Source organism: Falco punctatus (genome assembly GCF_963210335.1).
Source record: "Falco punctatus genome assembly, chromosome: 4".
NCBI lineage: Eukaryota > Metazoa > Chordata > Aves > Falconiformes > Falconidae > Falco > Falco punctatus.
The window spans coordinates 32,910,885-32,926,003 of NC_137583.1; the positions used below are offsets into that span (position 1 = coordinate 32,910,885).

At 39.7% G+C, this 15,119-nt stretch overlaps 1 protein-coding gene across 7 annotated transcripts in view; it reads right to left on the bottom strand.

The window, feature by feature from the left end:
• TRRAP (transformation/transcription domain associated protein) overlaps window positions 1–14,999 on the bottom strand; it is a 97,282-nt gene extending 82,283 nt beyond the window's left edge. For 3 of the 7 annotated variants that reach the window (XM_080382362.1, XM_080382363.1, XM_080382358.1), the window contains exons 1-16: window positions 14,230–14,999; window positions 13,864–13,952; window positions 13,618–13,694; window positions 13,157–13,307; window positions 12,759–12,808; window positions 8,690–8,800; window positions 8,028–8,132; window positions 7,286–7,369; window positions 6,505–6,561; window positions 5,711–5,836; window positions 5,316–5,393; window positions 4,987–5,075; window positions 3,931–4,027; window positions 3,428–3,566; window positions 1,269–1,347; window positions 23–257 (exon numbers count right to left, since the gene is read on the bottom strand). In XM_080382362.1, the coding sequence (XP_080238488.1) occupies window positions 23–257; window positions 1,269–1,347; window positions 3,428–3,566; window positions 3,931–4,027; window positions 4,987–5,075; window positions 5,316–5,393; window positions 5,711–5,836; window positions 6,505–6,561; window positions 7,286–7,369; window positions 8,028–8,132; window positions 8,690–8,800; window positions 12,759–12,808; window positions 13,157–13,256 (1,350 nt within the window). In that variant the 5' untranslated portion in view covers window positions 13,257–13,307; window positions 13,618–13,694; window positions 13,864–13,952; window positions 14,230–14,999. Of the gene's footprint in view, window positions 1–22; window positions 258–1,268; window positions 1,348–3,427; window positions 3,567–3,930; window positions 4,028–4,986; window positions 5,076–5,315; window positions 5,394–5,710; window positions 5,837–6,504; window positions 6,562–7,285; window positions 7,370–8,027; window positions 8,133–8,689; window positions 8,801–12,758; window positions 12,809–13,156; window positions 13,308–13,617; window positions 13,695–13,863; window positions 14,073–14,229 lie in introns of those variants that run through there. The other 4 variants (XM_080382364.1, XM_080382360.1, XM_080382359.1 and 1 more) reach the window with 4 other exon arrangements.
• Between the last annotated feature and the right edge of the window lie 120 nt (window positions 15,000–15,119).

Consider the following 15,119-nt stretch of genomic DNA (forward strand, 5'->3'; position numbering starts at 1 on the left):
ATTGAATGTTTTAAATCAATACCTCCAGCATTCTCATGAGGATATCTCTACCATTTCCATTTTCCTGTTCACTTTTGGAACGGATACAGTCTACCAAATTTAGCAGAAGCTTGCACGACATTGTCTGGATACTGCTAGGCAAGGACTCATCATCAATGTTCTTGGCAAATAACTGGACAGCAAGGGAGAGATCGTTGAGTGGTAAATGCTGACGGACATGATGTACCAGGTCTGCCAGTGTACTATATGCAAGAGGTCTATCAGTAAAAACAAGAAATGAAGAAAACACATTGAGGACAATTAAAATTGTTGTTAATTGGACTTAACCAATAATTACTGCCTAGAGCTATTTCCAAGATTCTAAATCCAGATTTTCTACCTTTTTTATATGCAAATCCAGAGCTCACACGGCTTTTACAATTACACAAGAGAATTATAACCTGTACAATCTAACCAAAGATGCATTCATTAATTTATCCCACAACACTGATATTACCTCTCTGATCTTTCTTCCCCCACTGCTGAACATCCCCAGCACATATTTTCATTTACATACAATTAAAAGCAAATTAGTGTGTTGTAAGCCACATTTTAAGCAGTGTTGGTAAGCTGTTTCACAATTAACTGCTGATGATTCTTCATTTCAGAAGTAGTTACAAAACCTGATAAATTTTTAATATAATTTCTTTTCAAATACCAGGTTTAAGCATCTAGCAGATACTTCTCAATCTAATACATGTTGTCAATAAGGTACACTTGATACTTCAGTATGAGGAAACAATTCTGCCAGTTCATATATTTTAATTTGGTCTGCAAAAGCACCTAAAAACTAGTACATTTGGAGACACAGCAAGTAAGTATACTCCTCATTTTTTTTTTTTTCAATTCAAATGAGTAAGTTTTAAGGTACTGATTGATAAAACAGTTTAAACTTTCATTCAGATTTTACACTGGACACAAGATGTATTTCTTGAAATACTGGGAAGACACTGAGTTGATTTCATTGTGACCACTGTTGTGGCTGTGCTCTGTAATTCAAAACATGAAATAATTTTCATTCACCCATTTATCTCATTTTGCCCTACACTCACACTACCATGCTACGCCATCAAAAGTGTTAAAGAACCACCACTCTTTACAGCAGCAGAAACCATTCGAATATTATGATCTAATAAAATTAGTTATTTAAAGCAAAGATTTAGGACCCTAAAATGTTGGTAAACCTTGAAAGAAACCAGCTGTGGCAGGCACTCCAAACTTTGTCATACCTCAGTGTCTCTCGGGCAGTATATCCAGAGCCAATTAGTATAGATTCATCAAATAGTTTGTCCATACATGGAATAAATTCTGTAATTTAAAAAAAATAAAGGGAAAAAAGAAAAAGCAATGAAAAAATGATTGGCAAAAGAAATAATCAAAATAAGATAGTTAAGCATTAAATCATGCAACTTAGGTATTTATACCTAAGTCAGAAAAGTGGTTTTATTATAAAATTCATTCCTGAAGCTTATAAAAGGCAGTGTCAGTTACAAGGAAACTCTCAATTAACCTCTTGTGACTATGAACTCCACTGACACCTGCCCCTTGAGTACACAGTACACAGGCAAAGCCACAGCACTGATGTTACAAAAACAGTTACATCTGGAAAGAGAAAAAAATGCTTATTTTCAACTTTGCAGAAATTTTAAAATTTAACGAATGAGCTACTGAAAAGGACAAGTTTGGGCAACACTGTACAACACAACTCAATTTTGCCTGGCATCTTATACAAGCTCTATCCCAAAATATAAGGAGCAACTTGCAGCAACATGCAACTTGGTGTCCAAGGAACAAAAGGAAGATTTCAAAAACAAAATCAAGTGGCAAAGCAAGACCAAAGAGGCATGTGATTTTTAAATACAGAAATCAACAGGTTCACAGAATTGATTAGGTTGCTCCCCCCTGAAGGCAGATGATGGAAGTGACAGGACGGATTAACTGCTCCCACCTCCAAATAACGCAACAAGCTAAAAATTAGTAAAAAATAAGCAAAAAGACAAATAAAGACAAAGAGGAATATCCAGCAGCCTCCATTCTCCACAGATTTCCAAACAATAATAAAGATAAAAATTCATCATTTCCTGAATGAAATCTGAAATAGACAAGGAATCAGTGAGGTCTACTTAAACGAAAAGGACAAGATAGTAGCTGTCTTTGCTTTAAGAGAATGTGACATTCTGCAAAAATACAGAGGAAGAGAAAAGGAGAGCACTGGCACTGATTTTTGAGGAGGGCAGAGATCTGAAAAAATTACAGTGGAAAAAGCAAATTAAGAATGGGAGCAAAGACAATCCATTATTTTACAACGCAACCACCACAGCAGTCATGATGTGGGAATAAATTCAGTCATAGCCAGCAAATAATACTGTGGAGAAATAAGGTGAGTCAAAAAGATGGTTGGAAAGGAACTACCTTTGATCATCAAACCACTCTGAAAAAACAGTCTTAGATGCACTTAGTGTTAGCAAAGAGATTAAGGCACAAATCCTGACAATGAAAAAAAGCAAAGGAAATGCAAATTGAGTTTGTGTGTTGAACACATTTAACATTCATATTCCTGTGCTGTGACTCCTAATGTGAGCTAGCAAGAGAAATTAAAACAAAGCAAGCAGTAATAGTTTACACCAGACCACTGATAGAACTCTCCTTAAACTTTGTAACTTAAGAATATTTTGCACTGAAATTAAGAAATGGTCACAACGTTCAGTCATTAGAATTTCAGAAACACCATACAAACCATTCTAGCTTTTTGAAATGGACACATCAGTAAAAATTCTCAAAAGAAATGGCTTAATATGGATGAAAACAGGTAAGTTTCTAAATTCAATTTGAATTCTATCTTCTAAGCCAGGTTTTAAAACCTCCATCTAATATTTATGTACACACCACATTTTGCTGATATTCTTAGACAGGGGCGGTCTTTGCAGTGATAATAGTGGAGAGAGCGAGTACAGTTTCACCTCCACCCTCGCTTTTAGGAATCAGAAGCAAAGTTCCACAAAACACATCACAGTAAGGTACAATGGCATATATATATATATATATATATAACATAAAATAACAGGTATTTTAAAGTATCCATATAATTGTAGGAACAATTACAAACCAACACAAAAGTTTATCCTCAAATGGCAATTACTTGGAACAACAGATACTTGGAAAACTAGAAAAGCTACTCGTTCAGTCTGCCAGCAGTATGCAATCTTATTCAGATGATAATTTTTTTAAAGAAAAAGAAAAAAGACAAAACAAGTATCACACACCCCAAAATAATCAAAAGTATGTAATAGTCCAAAACAAGTAATAAGCAGTATGTCTCTTAAATACACAGAAATAGTTGAAATCTTTCCAGTTTATAGATACATTTTTAAAAATAAGTACTACATACGGTTCCTCAAGTCTGTTGTCAAGATGTGCTTAGCAGCAATCAGAAGCTCCTTCCGAAGGTGTGCTGTTTCAGCTGGACAGTTGGAGAGCAACTGCAGCATTCCTTTTACCATTTGCTGAGAGTACTTAGACACCAATTCCTATAACAAAAAATAGCATGAATACAATTATTATGACATTGTATTTTAAAGGTTTGCTTTATATTTGCAAAATAACATTCACATAAAATTCACTCATTTCTCTTTAAGAAGTACTTCTAAAACCAAAATACAATAGCCATTCCATAGGTGCCCGGGGTGGGTGGAATGGCACATTTTGAGTTTGCATTCACATGAGAATCCTTCTGAAAGGACAACCAAGTATAGCCCCGTCTTCAGATCTGCTACACAACTGCTCTTCCCTCCAATCCCCGATGCCCTCATGGTGGTCACTTGCCTACCATTAATTTAACTAGAGATCTATCTGTTGCACTAAGAGTAATAAAGTTAAAAAAACACAACCTACCTGGTAAATTCTTATGATGTAAGCCAAAAAAGACAATGTTTTAATTTGAGCAGCGATAAAATCAGCGTACAATTCCTTGTTGTAAAGTTTATGTTGCCTGAAATAAAATTGAGCAGTGTTTACAGTTTTGTTCCTCCTTTTTAATACCTTCATTCAGAAAATCCACAGAAGTTTCAAATTACATCACCTTGTAGTGAGGTTCTTGCTTCATAATGGAAGAAAATCATCATGGGAGAGCCCACTTTCAACAAGCTCTCTGCCATTCAAATTCCCAGAATATTACGCTCTAAGTAGAAATGCACAGCCCTGAGGCAGCCATACAATTTTCAACTTTCTATAGAAAGCCAAGCCAATACATTAGCATCAAGCATCTGGCTCCATTCCCCTAACTAGAGCAATTTTTTTCCTCCAAGCAATACACCCTCCCACAGCCTTGTCTGTCTGTCTGTCTCAAGCTTCAACCACTTATTCAGATTATTCGGGCAGACAGGGAAAGACAGAGATCTTACTCTTGCTGCCTTGCTCAGCATCACTTGCTGCTCCTTAGAAACCTCTCTGTGAAGCAAGAAAAGCAGCACCCGTCATCTGCAACACCACAAGGCTCTACCTAAGCTATGCGTTGGAAGAGCAAAAATACACCACTGGTGGTATAGTAAAGATTAACCAACAGCAAGTATCCCAGCTAATATGATCTCGTACTGTCAAGAGTCACATGCTATTTCTGGTAATACGGATTTCTGTCAGAAACTATAAAAACTCTACAATTTAGAAATTCATTCAAAAAAAAGCATAACCAAATAAAAAATTGGTATCTACTGCACAACTATGGATTTTATCAATGCCATATAATGGGAATATTCAGATTTGCCAATTACTTCGCTTACAAAATTTTGACAATTTTAAGTCAAATAATCATTGCTACTTTTGAGATTAAAAGCAGTAAGACTAAAATCAAAGATCAAAAGATATAAGACAAAAATATTTTGGGCAATAGTGCATGGCACATCTAAGAAGTTTATCCCAAATATCATCAAAACACTGTTAAAACGCTCTTACCTTGCTTGAGCAGAAACCTGTATTATAATAGTGTTCATAATCAAGGGCACAAATTCAGCTACTACATTATGAATATTCAGTTTGTAGAGCTTAAAAAAAAGAAAACAACAAAAAGAGAGGTATAATTAGAGAAATTTACAAGTCCCTTGCAGTCAACTTACTTGACAGCTACAGAAAAAATGACGAAATCTCAGCAGCTCATTTTTAGACCATATTTTAATCTCAAAAATATATTGCGTTCATTTTTACTGATATGTTAGCTCGCAGAAGTTACACAAGCCGCTCAGTAATAGAAAGTATTTATATGCAAAACACTGGAGTATACTAACCTGATACATAAGAACAACAATAATAGGTAGCTCAGCCAAGACCTTTAGAGATAAAGATCCTCTGGGAATTATAGAATGCTGAAAGAAAGAATACGTGTCTTATAAACAGTTTAATTATTAATTCAAAGAAGTATTCCAAATACCTTTTTAAAGAAACAGCTCATTTTAATAGCACTATATTTAGCAATAATAATATTTTGAAAGCACAAAACCATATGGTACTACATTAAATAAAAATCCTGTAATAGAAAATGCATGGAAAGTTTCAATCAGCTTCTACAAATAAATCTTGATAGGAAAAACAAGCAAAAAGAAAGCTTATTATCTTTACCTGCCCTTGTGATCTGGGGTATTGCAATACAGTCTCATAGCTAAAGAGCAGTTAGAATACTCACTGTTCTTGTTTCACTATCTTCTCGCTCAGGATTTACTTTCACCACAATTGTGGTAATCATGCCAACCATTTCAGGAGTAGGAACTGTGTTCTCTGGAATCACCTGAGGATTCTCAAAATACCGATTCTACAAGCAAATAGCAGAGGAAAAATATAATAATGCCAGTAACAGTCAAAAGGCCATTTATCCCCTTAGAATTCCTGCATATATTTTTTCCCCACAGCTTACTGCAGACAGTTTTTTCTTCTCTGCACAGGACATTTACACAGCAGTATGTACCAGGACTACACACATACCCTGCAATCTTTCACTGCTGCTACAGCAAGAAGTGGAAAAGCATCCCCACCAAGGTGGTTCTTTTGCTGAAGAAAAAGCTCCCAACAGATATTCTGTACCAGTGAGGAAAAGCAGGCGCTGTTCTGCACAGACACCAAGCACGCTGAAGAGCTCTATCTGCTGCAAAGTACATCACCTCGCCCTTCCCTCAAAAAAAAAAAACTCCAACATTTGGCAACATGGACACCGCTGCAGTCAACTGACCAGTGCTTAATTACCTAAGTTTACCTCGCTTTTCTCATACTAGTAATACTGTGCTAGAAACACGTTTTTCTAATTCAAAATCTAAATTTATCCATTTTTAATTTATTTTTCTTAAAAAAATGTATTAAAATGATATTTACTTTGTATCACTAAATACAAAAGTAATTACGTTAATATATTTTAGAGATAAAATTAAGACATAAAAACCAGTTTTCTGACTGTAGCAAGGGCAATTTAAGAAATAAAACGCTTACCACTACTTTTGGAAGTTCCTTGTAAATCTGTTTCACAAAGTCCAAAAAATGATGGATCTAAGAAGGAAGAAGTCAGTTTACCATAAAGAAAAAAAAAATCACAATTTTAGAATCTCTATATTAACAGTATAATCACATAAAATCTTAAGTCACCACTACAGTATATTTTTCATTACATTTGAAAAAATTTGAAAGTGTTCTCCTATTTCCTTCTGTTGTGCCAATATTCATTTGAGTCGCACTTGGAAAGAATCCAATTTACTTATCATCTCAACATAGTTCCAATAAAGTATTAGAAAAAATTACTATTAACCAACAAAGTCTTCCCAGGAGAAAAGCAAGTAAAGAAAGCAACAGAATAAAAACGCACACTTTCAAATACTCCTTTCATGAGTCACAAGACAGAAGCAAGGGGTGGAGGGGGGAAGAATTTAATATTATTTTTCCAGGATTTTCTCTTCACAAATTAAAAAGGCACCAATTCTCTTGCCTTCTGTGGGAATTTTATTACTTAGTCTAATTATATTGCCCATGAACACTTAAAGCAAAGACAACTCGGCTTTAACAATTTGTGTTTTTTCCCAGGGGTGCAAGCACTATCCAATCCTCTTTTACTTTACAGTAAAAAAAAAAATTAAATATACGGTTATCACAACAGATCAGCCAACACAAAAGAACAGCAGGAAAACTCAAACCAACCCACCTACCCACCTGAACAAAATAACAATTCCAAAGAGCATGGCAGTAAGTTCTATACCATCTAACAAGATTTATGACCTACTTCTTGAGTGATTGCTGGTCGGAACTGTTTGTGCAATTCAATAATTATTCTTAAGCAAATCAGTACATTTTCTTCATTCTCCGTCTGAAAAAATGAGAATCTTTAGTGAGCCTACTGCTGCATTCTTCAACTACTCCCTAAGTACTTAAAAACTCCATAAAATCATACTCAACTCAGCAACCTACAAGTGCCCCAGTAATATGAATTTGCATAAGCAAGATACCCTTCCTATGATACAACTTAATCTAATTAAATTAAAGAGTATGGTTAAAATTAAATTCATTCCTACTGGAACAAAAACCAGAAGTTGCAACCACTCTATACCATCAGACCTGTTTCTATTGCCCCACAGACAGTGAGACCCAAGTGGGGCTATTTACACACCAAGACACCTCCACGTACAGCAGGTTATTTTTTCGGAGCTTCAAATGACCACTCTTTCAGTTCCAAGTAAGAAACAAAACAAACTCTCTAGAATAAGGTATCTCCCAGAAAAACATTCATGAATGAAATTTATCTAGCATGAGAAAATCCAAGTTTCCAAAGGACAGAACATGCAGAAAACCTGTAGGCAATAAGATACCACACTGGTGAAGCGTAAATAGAATGCCCTTCCACCTTTGCTCTAGAAGAACAGCTATTTGAAATCCTAGCCCCAGCAATTTTTGGAGATCAAGAAAGAAGAGGAAAAACTTCTGCAAACCTGAAACAGTTTTAAGAGAAAAAATAAAAATAAAAATACCTCTAGAAATCTAAACATCACAGACAGGATATTTTTGGTATGAAGACGAAGATGTTCGTTTGTTGGTATCCTGTGAATGATTTCAAGCACTAGCTTTCGGAGTTGCTGTAAAAAATAAAAAAAAGACAAGAAAATAAAGATATGATAGAACTTTTCAAAAGCACACAGAAACCAACAATTGGTTGCAATATCTTTTCAGCTTAATAATTCTGCATGCTTAAAAAAAAGCCATTTTACTTTATGCGGACATAAACATATACAATAATTCTTCCTACTACCCACAAATGTAAATAAGGCAAATTTTAAAAGTTCACAGTTAAAAAACTGAGTTTCTTAAAGTCCAATTTAAGTATTTAATGACATACGTTTGCCTTTCATCCCATAGTAAATTCATAAATTTCTAACATTCTGTTATATTCCAGTGAGAAAGCCAATTCTGTTTCACCTGTTTTTCCTCATTTTTCGTAGAAGCCCAGATTTGCAAAGTTTGTAAGTAACTTTTTTAGAAACTGGACTTACTCAATTTCACTCCAAATGACAGATCTATTTTTAACACAAAGTCCATACATAAATTGGTTCATTAGGATAATCAAGTAGTTCACTGAACAAGTAGTTTGGCATACACATTGCAAAAAAGGTAAGAGATGCTCCACACAGTTTACCTGTGCTGGCTTCTCCTGCAGAAACTGAACTTCTCCATCCTGTAGAAAGGTGAGAAACCTAGGGATGATGTGTTCCAAGAACGTAGAATATTGAGGGGATGACGTCACATTCTAATTAAGAACAAAACAAAACAAAACAAAAAAAAAACAAAAAACAAAAATGGGAAGACAGATATAATCTGAATTACACAGATGACACTAAATTACATTCAGAGCCACTATCAAACTTTTTCAGTGACTTTTTAATAGATTCAGTGATTACACGTGTCTGCTAACACACTACAGAGTGTTATTCATGAACTATTCATGAAACAAACAAAAGTGAATACAAATTAATGTCTTTCCTTCAATTCCAATGGACTGTAATATGATTTTTTTTAACTTTAACACTGTCATCTCACATGGAAAATAAAATGGGCATAACACATGGCCAGTTTAAATAGGAGGAAAAAGAAAAAGCCAAAGCGCTTTAGACATTCTTGAACAAGCAAGACTGACAGGCACGCTCTCATTTCATTGCTCTAGGACTCCCAAGACTTTTCAGCCACTGTTAAATTGAGATTTTAGATTTTTCTGCAATATGTGTACATGCACACATCACCCAAACTGACAGCATTACTTTCCACTGTGAAAACTATCTTGCACTACTGGAAATATTAGACAAGCAAGCTTTATCTGCCTTAAAAGAAAACCTAACTTGGCCACTGTGAGGTTTATTTGGAATCTCGGCTGTAGTTTATGTATATGCTGTTAGGCAATTCTCTGAAGCATCTGTGATACAGAAGCATACTGGTCTGTTAATAAAGGTACAAATGAGAATGCAGCATTATTCTGAAAAATCTATACAGGCATTTCACATTATTCCTTGAACAACATAAAAATTTTATAAAGCCTCCTCCTTTTACAGATTTCCACTGCTATTCTCTACTTTGCAGTAACTTTTCATAGCACACAACCATAAATCATATTATACTAGGCACTGTCCAAATAAAGGGGCTTTTATTCCAAGGGCTTTTAAGAAAGCAGACAGATATCATAGCAAGGGCACAAAAACATTTTAAATACATGTGCTGATTTTGGCTGGGACAGAGTTTATTTTTTTCATAGTAGCTAGTATGGGGTGAACAGAGGGTGAACAGTGCTTCGACAGAGTCAAGGCCTTTTCTCCTTCTCACACCACACTACCAGCGAGTAGGCTGGGGGTAAAGAAACCGGGACACAGCCAGAACAGCTGACCAAAGGGATATTCCATACCATATGACGTCATGCTCGGCATATAAAGTTGGGGGAAGAAGAAGGAAATGTTTGGAGTTAAGTCTTCCCAAGTCACTACTACACTTGATGGAGCCCTGCTTTCCTGGAGGTGGCTGAACACCTGCCTGCCCATAGGAAGTGCTGAACGAATTCCTTGTTCACCTTTGCATGTGTGCGTATTTTTTGCTTTACCTATTAAACTGTCTTTACCTCAGCCCACGGGTTTTCTTACTACTACCCTTCCAATTCTCTCCCCCATCCCACTGGGGGGTAGTAAGTGAGCAGCTGGGGGGGGAGCTAATTGACAGGTGGGGTTAAACCATGACAATGTAAGACAGGATATTATCAACACCAGATTAACCAGCATCTTCTCTTCACCTTAAAGGGTTTCCCAAAGAAAGTCTGTCTTTATCTTCTCTTCCACCTCCCCTATAATCTTTGCAACTTTGAAAGATTCCTAACCTTCCCAGCTTTATGCCATGACATTGGTCCTACTTTGGAGGAAGAAAGGAAGGAAAGTTTCTAACAAGAAATTAAACAGGTATTGCCACATTCTGGCTAAGTGGCTCACAAATTCATTGAAAGAGAAGTATACCTTCACAAGCCCAGCTTAAATTCTGAAAGCTTCTTCCCAATATCTTTGATAAACAGCAAAGAGCATAAAATTAGCTGCACTACTGATATCTATGAGTTGCTGTTCTGAACCATAGAAGAAACTAAAAAACCCCACTATACTACCCAAGTTCAGAATTATGCTGCTGGCACAAAAACATCAGAAGCAGCAATAGAGGTTGATTCTGGAAGTTTTTTCTCCTCCAAAACAGAGGCTGAAAAGACAATGAATACACTCCTTTCTCCCCATTTGGAATCCAGAATCTCTTGTCAAGAAATGGAGAAGGAAAAAAATCGCTCTGAAACAAGTAATTTCTAAAAAACATGACTCAAAACTATCACGCTTCCATCCAGAAACTAGTTTAGAGAGCAATATCCTCTGCTAGCCCAGAACAGCATCCTAACAACTAGACCAAAAACTGACACTGTCAAGTGGTTAAAACTATGCAGCACCTCAGTTTTAAACCTCCCTTCAAGTCCTCCAGAATGATCAATCCACATTCAGTTCTACCCTTAACCAGAGAGGCGTCCAGATCACTAATGCAGCCAACCGAACCTGAACACTCATTTTCAAACAGCCATTTTTTGAGGAGGAAAATTAAAAAAAACAACATTTGACGTGAAACATAAAACCTGCTGAACTTCATAGCTATTGGAAGCTGAAGCAGGCAATACAGAAGAGTTAATAAGGAGACTATGGAACGAGAAAATGTAAAGAAACCATCTAGCATAACAACATACAACAATACCGCCCACAACCTATAGAGGAAAAAAGGAAACTAAAACTTTTTTAGTGGTTCTTCTTGCTCCCTCAAGTATTTTCCAACAAGTAGAACTGTACTTCAGCATAAGTCAATTCATGATGTCTTTACAGAGGATCACACTACAGTAACAAGTGAGTTCCAAGAAAACATTATCAAAACAAATATTAAGTTCTACCCTACTGAAGACAAGAGCAAAGAGAGTCAACTAAGCCTTCAAATTCTAAACAGATCAACAGTCTAAGCTGTTAAAACTATTATTTTAGTCAGATAACAAATTGTTTCAGAGATGGCAGGTCAGCTTAAACAGATACAAAACTCCAGAGGGGTATTTTTAGGTAGTCACTTATGGTAATATGAAGCTCTGCTCACACCATGTGCATATAGATGCAGAACTGTCATAGACATCTACTTATTTCCTCATACACACTAAGAAAAGATTAAGCCTTTTAATTTAGTTTTGTTTTATAATACAGTTATCCAGCTCTAATTTTTTTATTCCACTATGTTAACCTGAACTAAACAAAAAAATTCACTGGACAGGAAATTCCACTGATAACTTGGGAAGAACTAAAATTGGCACAGCTTTCAACATCCAGCATTCATTGGATGTAACTTTATGTGAAGCTTACTTAAAAATAACTAAAGACATTAAACAGGACTAGAACGTGTATTTACATTTCCATATCACAGATTACGCAAGATCACTTCAAATAAAGTAGGTAAGGACAGAATGTGTTATAGTGGTAGCACTCCTTTTAAATTGCAGTATGACTAAAAAACTAGATACAGAGATAATTACAGTGATTCTGAGACCCTGAACTTTTTCTACAAAGTATTAAGTTCTCTATCATTTCAGAACAGACATAGACTAAATATTCAACTAAGTATAAATTCTGCTAAGACAAGGTTGGTTTAATACATGTCTCACTTTTTTTCTGCTGCTCATCTAAATTTGATGGTCCAACACTACACAAAAGATGTCACCAGACATCGCCACTCCTGATGTCAGATTCTGCATCTGACAAATCCTCCCTCCCTATGCTACGGAACTCAGAGGAATCAGAGGGTCCTCTTCTTCACAAGGGCACAATACATAACTAAATAAAAGAAAGCTTTAAATATAAAAACTACTTATTATTCAACAAAATAGAAGAAAAATCTATTACTTCACCTTAATTTAATTGCTTACTGAATAAAGATTAGAGAGTGAAAGAGCTAAGTCCAGATGCTGTAATTCTTCAACAACCTAGCTAATTACTAAATATAAAGCTGAAGTTACTTATATTGTTGTAACTCATTGATAAATCACAAGATACTATTTTTAGCACGTAATATCAGAAATCAAACCAACATACATTAATCACAAGACTGCCATTTCAGAAGGTTGGGGCTTTTGGTGGGGTTTTGTTGTTTAGGTTTGGTTTTGTTGTTTTATTTACCTCAAAATTCTCACTGACTTCTTGCATCATTTTCAATTTGGTTTCATCAGCTGAAAACGGAAATTAAAAGCAAAAAAGTTAAAATCAAAACTACATCACAAAGGAAAACACCAGGTCCATTGATCAAAGAAGCAATCAGATCTTATCAGTTTAGCTATCACTGCCCAATTATAAGGCACACAGTTCTCACAACCAACCATCAGACAACCACACACGCACACAGCTTGCTCACTTTGGCTCATGCAAGTATTACTCATCACTTTGCTTCTTCAAAAATCAAAATTCAAATAAAATTTAAACTGAATTCAACACACATTTATCAATTGTCTGAACAATACCGTAATGTTTGTTAAAACTATTGAAGAACTGTAGCTTTTCATAGAAAAAAAGTATCTCACGTGTATTGACATCTGTAAGAGCAGCCACAAACTGAAGGTATTTTTTCATCAAAGTGGTTTGGTCCACCACCGTAGGTCCTTGTGCCGAAACGAATGCCATCTTGGAGGACGAAGGATCAGCTTTCAGTACATAAAAGCAAACCTAATACACCTACAAAAAAAAAAAAAAGAAAAAATATTTACTAGTTTATACATCTGGTTAACAGCAGCTACCACATCACCACCTACATCCACTCTGAAGTATCGGAGAGGACGCATCGTCACAACTGTCACGTTTAGTTAGGGTGACAAACGCAGCACCCCGCAGTCAGTGTCACAGGAACGCACTGCCAGCCACAAGCAGACACTGGGCTCCTCACACCTCACACGTTGTTCGGTTTCGTTGCTCCAGGGATGCTCCCAATACCCCACACCAGTTCCCCCCAGCCGGGTCCCAACCTCGCAGCCACCCTGGGACATACCTCAGCAAGACTCGCTCCCTGAGGTGCCACCAGCTGCCCCGCCACCGCCAGCTGGCCTGCCTTGCTGGTCTGAGTCACTGAAATAAAAATCAGCTTGAAAAACCGACCCTCTCCGCTGACCTCGGCGCTCTCCCGGCAGCTCACTTCAGCCGAGCCGCCCGGCAGCGCCCACCGCGACCGACAGCCGGGGGCCCACGCAGACACCCCCGCCCGGTACGGCCGCGGCCGGGCCCCGCGCCCCCTTACCTTCCCCGCCACTGGGCCGGTCGCCACCGGGTCGCTCCCCGCTGCCAGGGCGCCATCACGCCGCCCCCATCCCCGCCGAGGCACCCGCCCTGTGAACACGGGCACCGATGAACGGCCGCAGCGACACTTCCACCGCCGCGGCCCTCAGCCCTCCCGGTTCCCGTCCTCGGCCCGCGGCCTCCCAGCACCGCGCCGCCGCGCTCCGGCCCCTCCCTCCCTCCCTCCCCCCGCCCGCCGCACGCCGGTTCCGCCCCGCAGGCTGCGCCGCGCCGGGCCTCGCCTCCCGCCGCTCCGCTCCACCCCGCCCCCGCGCCCCGGCCTGGGCCCCGCCGAGGCGCTGCCGCCGCCGCCCCCGGCGCTCCTCACCCCGCGGCTCCACGGGCCCGGCCGGCCTCGGCCCCCCACCTCCCTCCTTTGTTGCTCCCGGAGGTCGGCGGCAGCGCATGGGCGCAACGGAAGCGCCTGAGCCCAGTTCCGGCCGCCGCCTCCCGCGCATCTTCCCCGGCGGAGGCGGGCGCTGAGGCCTGTGGCACCGCCCCATCCCCTCGCCGCGCCCCGGCGCCGCGGGCCTCGCAGCCCCCGGCCACCCGTTGCCCTGCTGGGCCGCTCTCGCCCCCGACGAGAAGGGCGGGTGCCAGCTCCTGCGGTGCCTGAGGCGAGGCCGGCCCCGTCCCTCCCCTCAGCCCCGGGGTCTCCGCTGAGGCAGCGGCCGCTGGGCGCGACGCCGGTAGCAGGGCGAGGTGTTACCCCGGCCCCTCCCGCCGCTGCAGCCGCGGCCCGGCGGCGCCCCAGGGAAGCGGCGGCACAAGCCGCGGAACCGGGAGCAAAACCGGCAGAGGGGGCCTGATCCGCACCAAAAGGAAAAAAAAAAAAAAAGGCAACTAGGATTAAGAATGGTCTTCGGAGAACTACTTACACAAAACCTGCATTGCGCCTGCGAGCCGCGCTGCGGGCCCCCCGCGGCCGCTGGGCGGGACGGGGTCCGGCAGAACCGCGGGCGCGGAGCGGGCGGTGACCGCAGCCGCTCGGGCGTCCTCACGGCACCTGAGCCTGAAAAATACCGTTCTCCTTGCCGTGCCAGCCACCAAACCGCAATACAAACTCTTTCCTAAACGCTTGCCCGTTCCGCAGAGGGGCAGCATTCGTGCTTGCTGCTTTTTTGTTTTGCCTTCCCTTCCCCACCCCCCCCCCGGCGGTTCCGCAGCAGCCCATCACGTTGGCGACAGCCCCGCGGGAACTTCCCCTGGGAGAGGCTG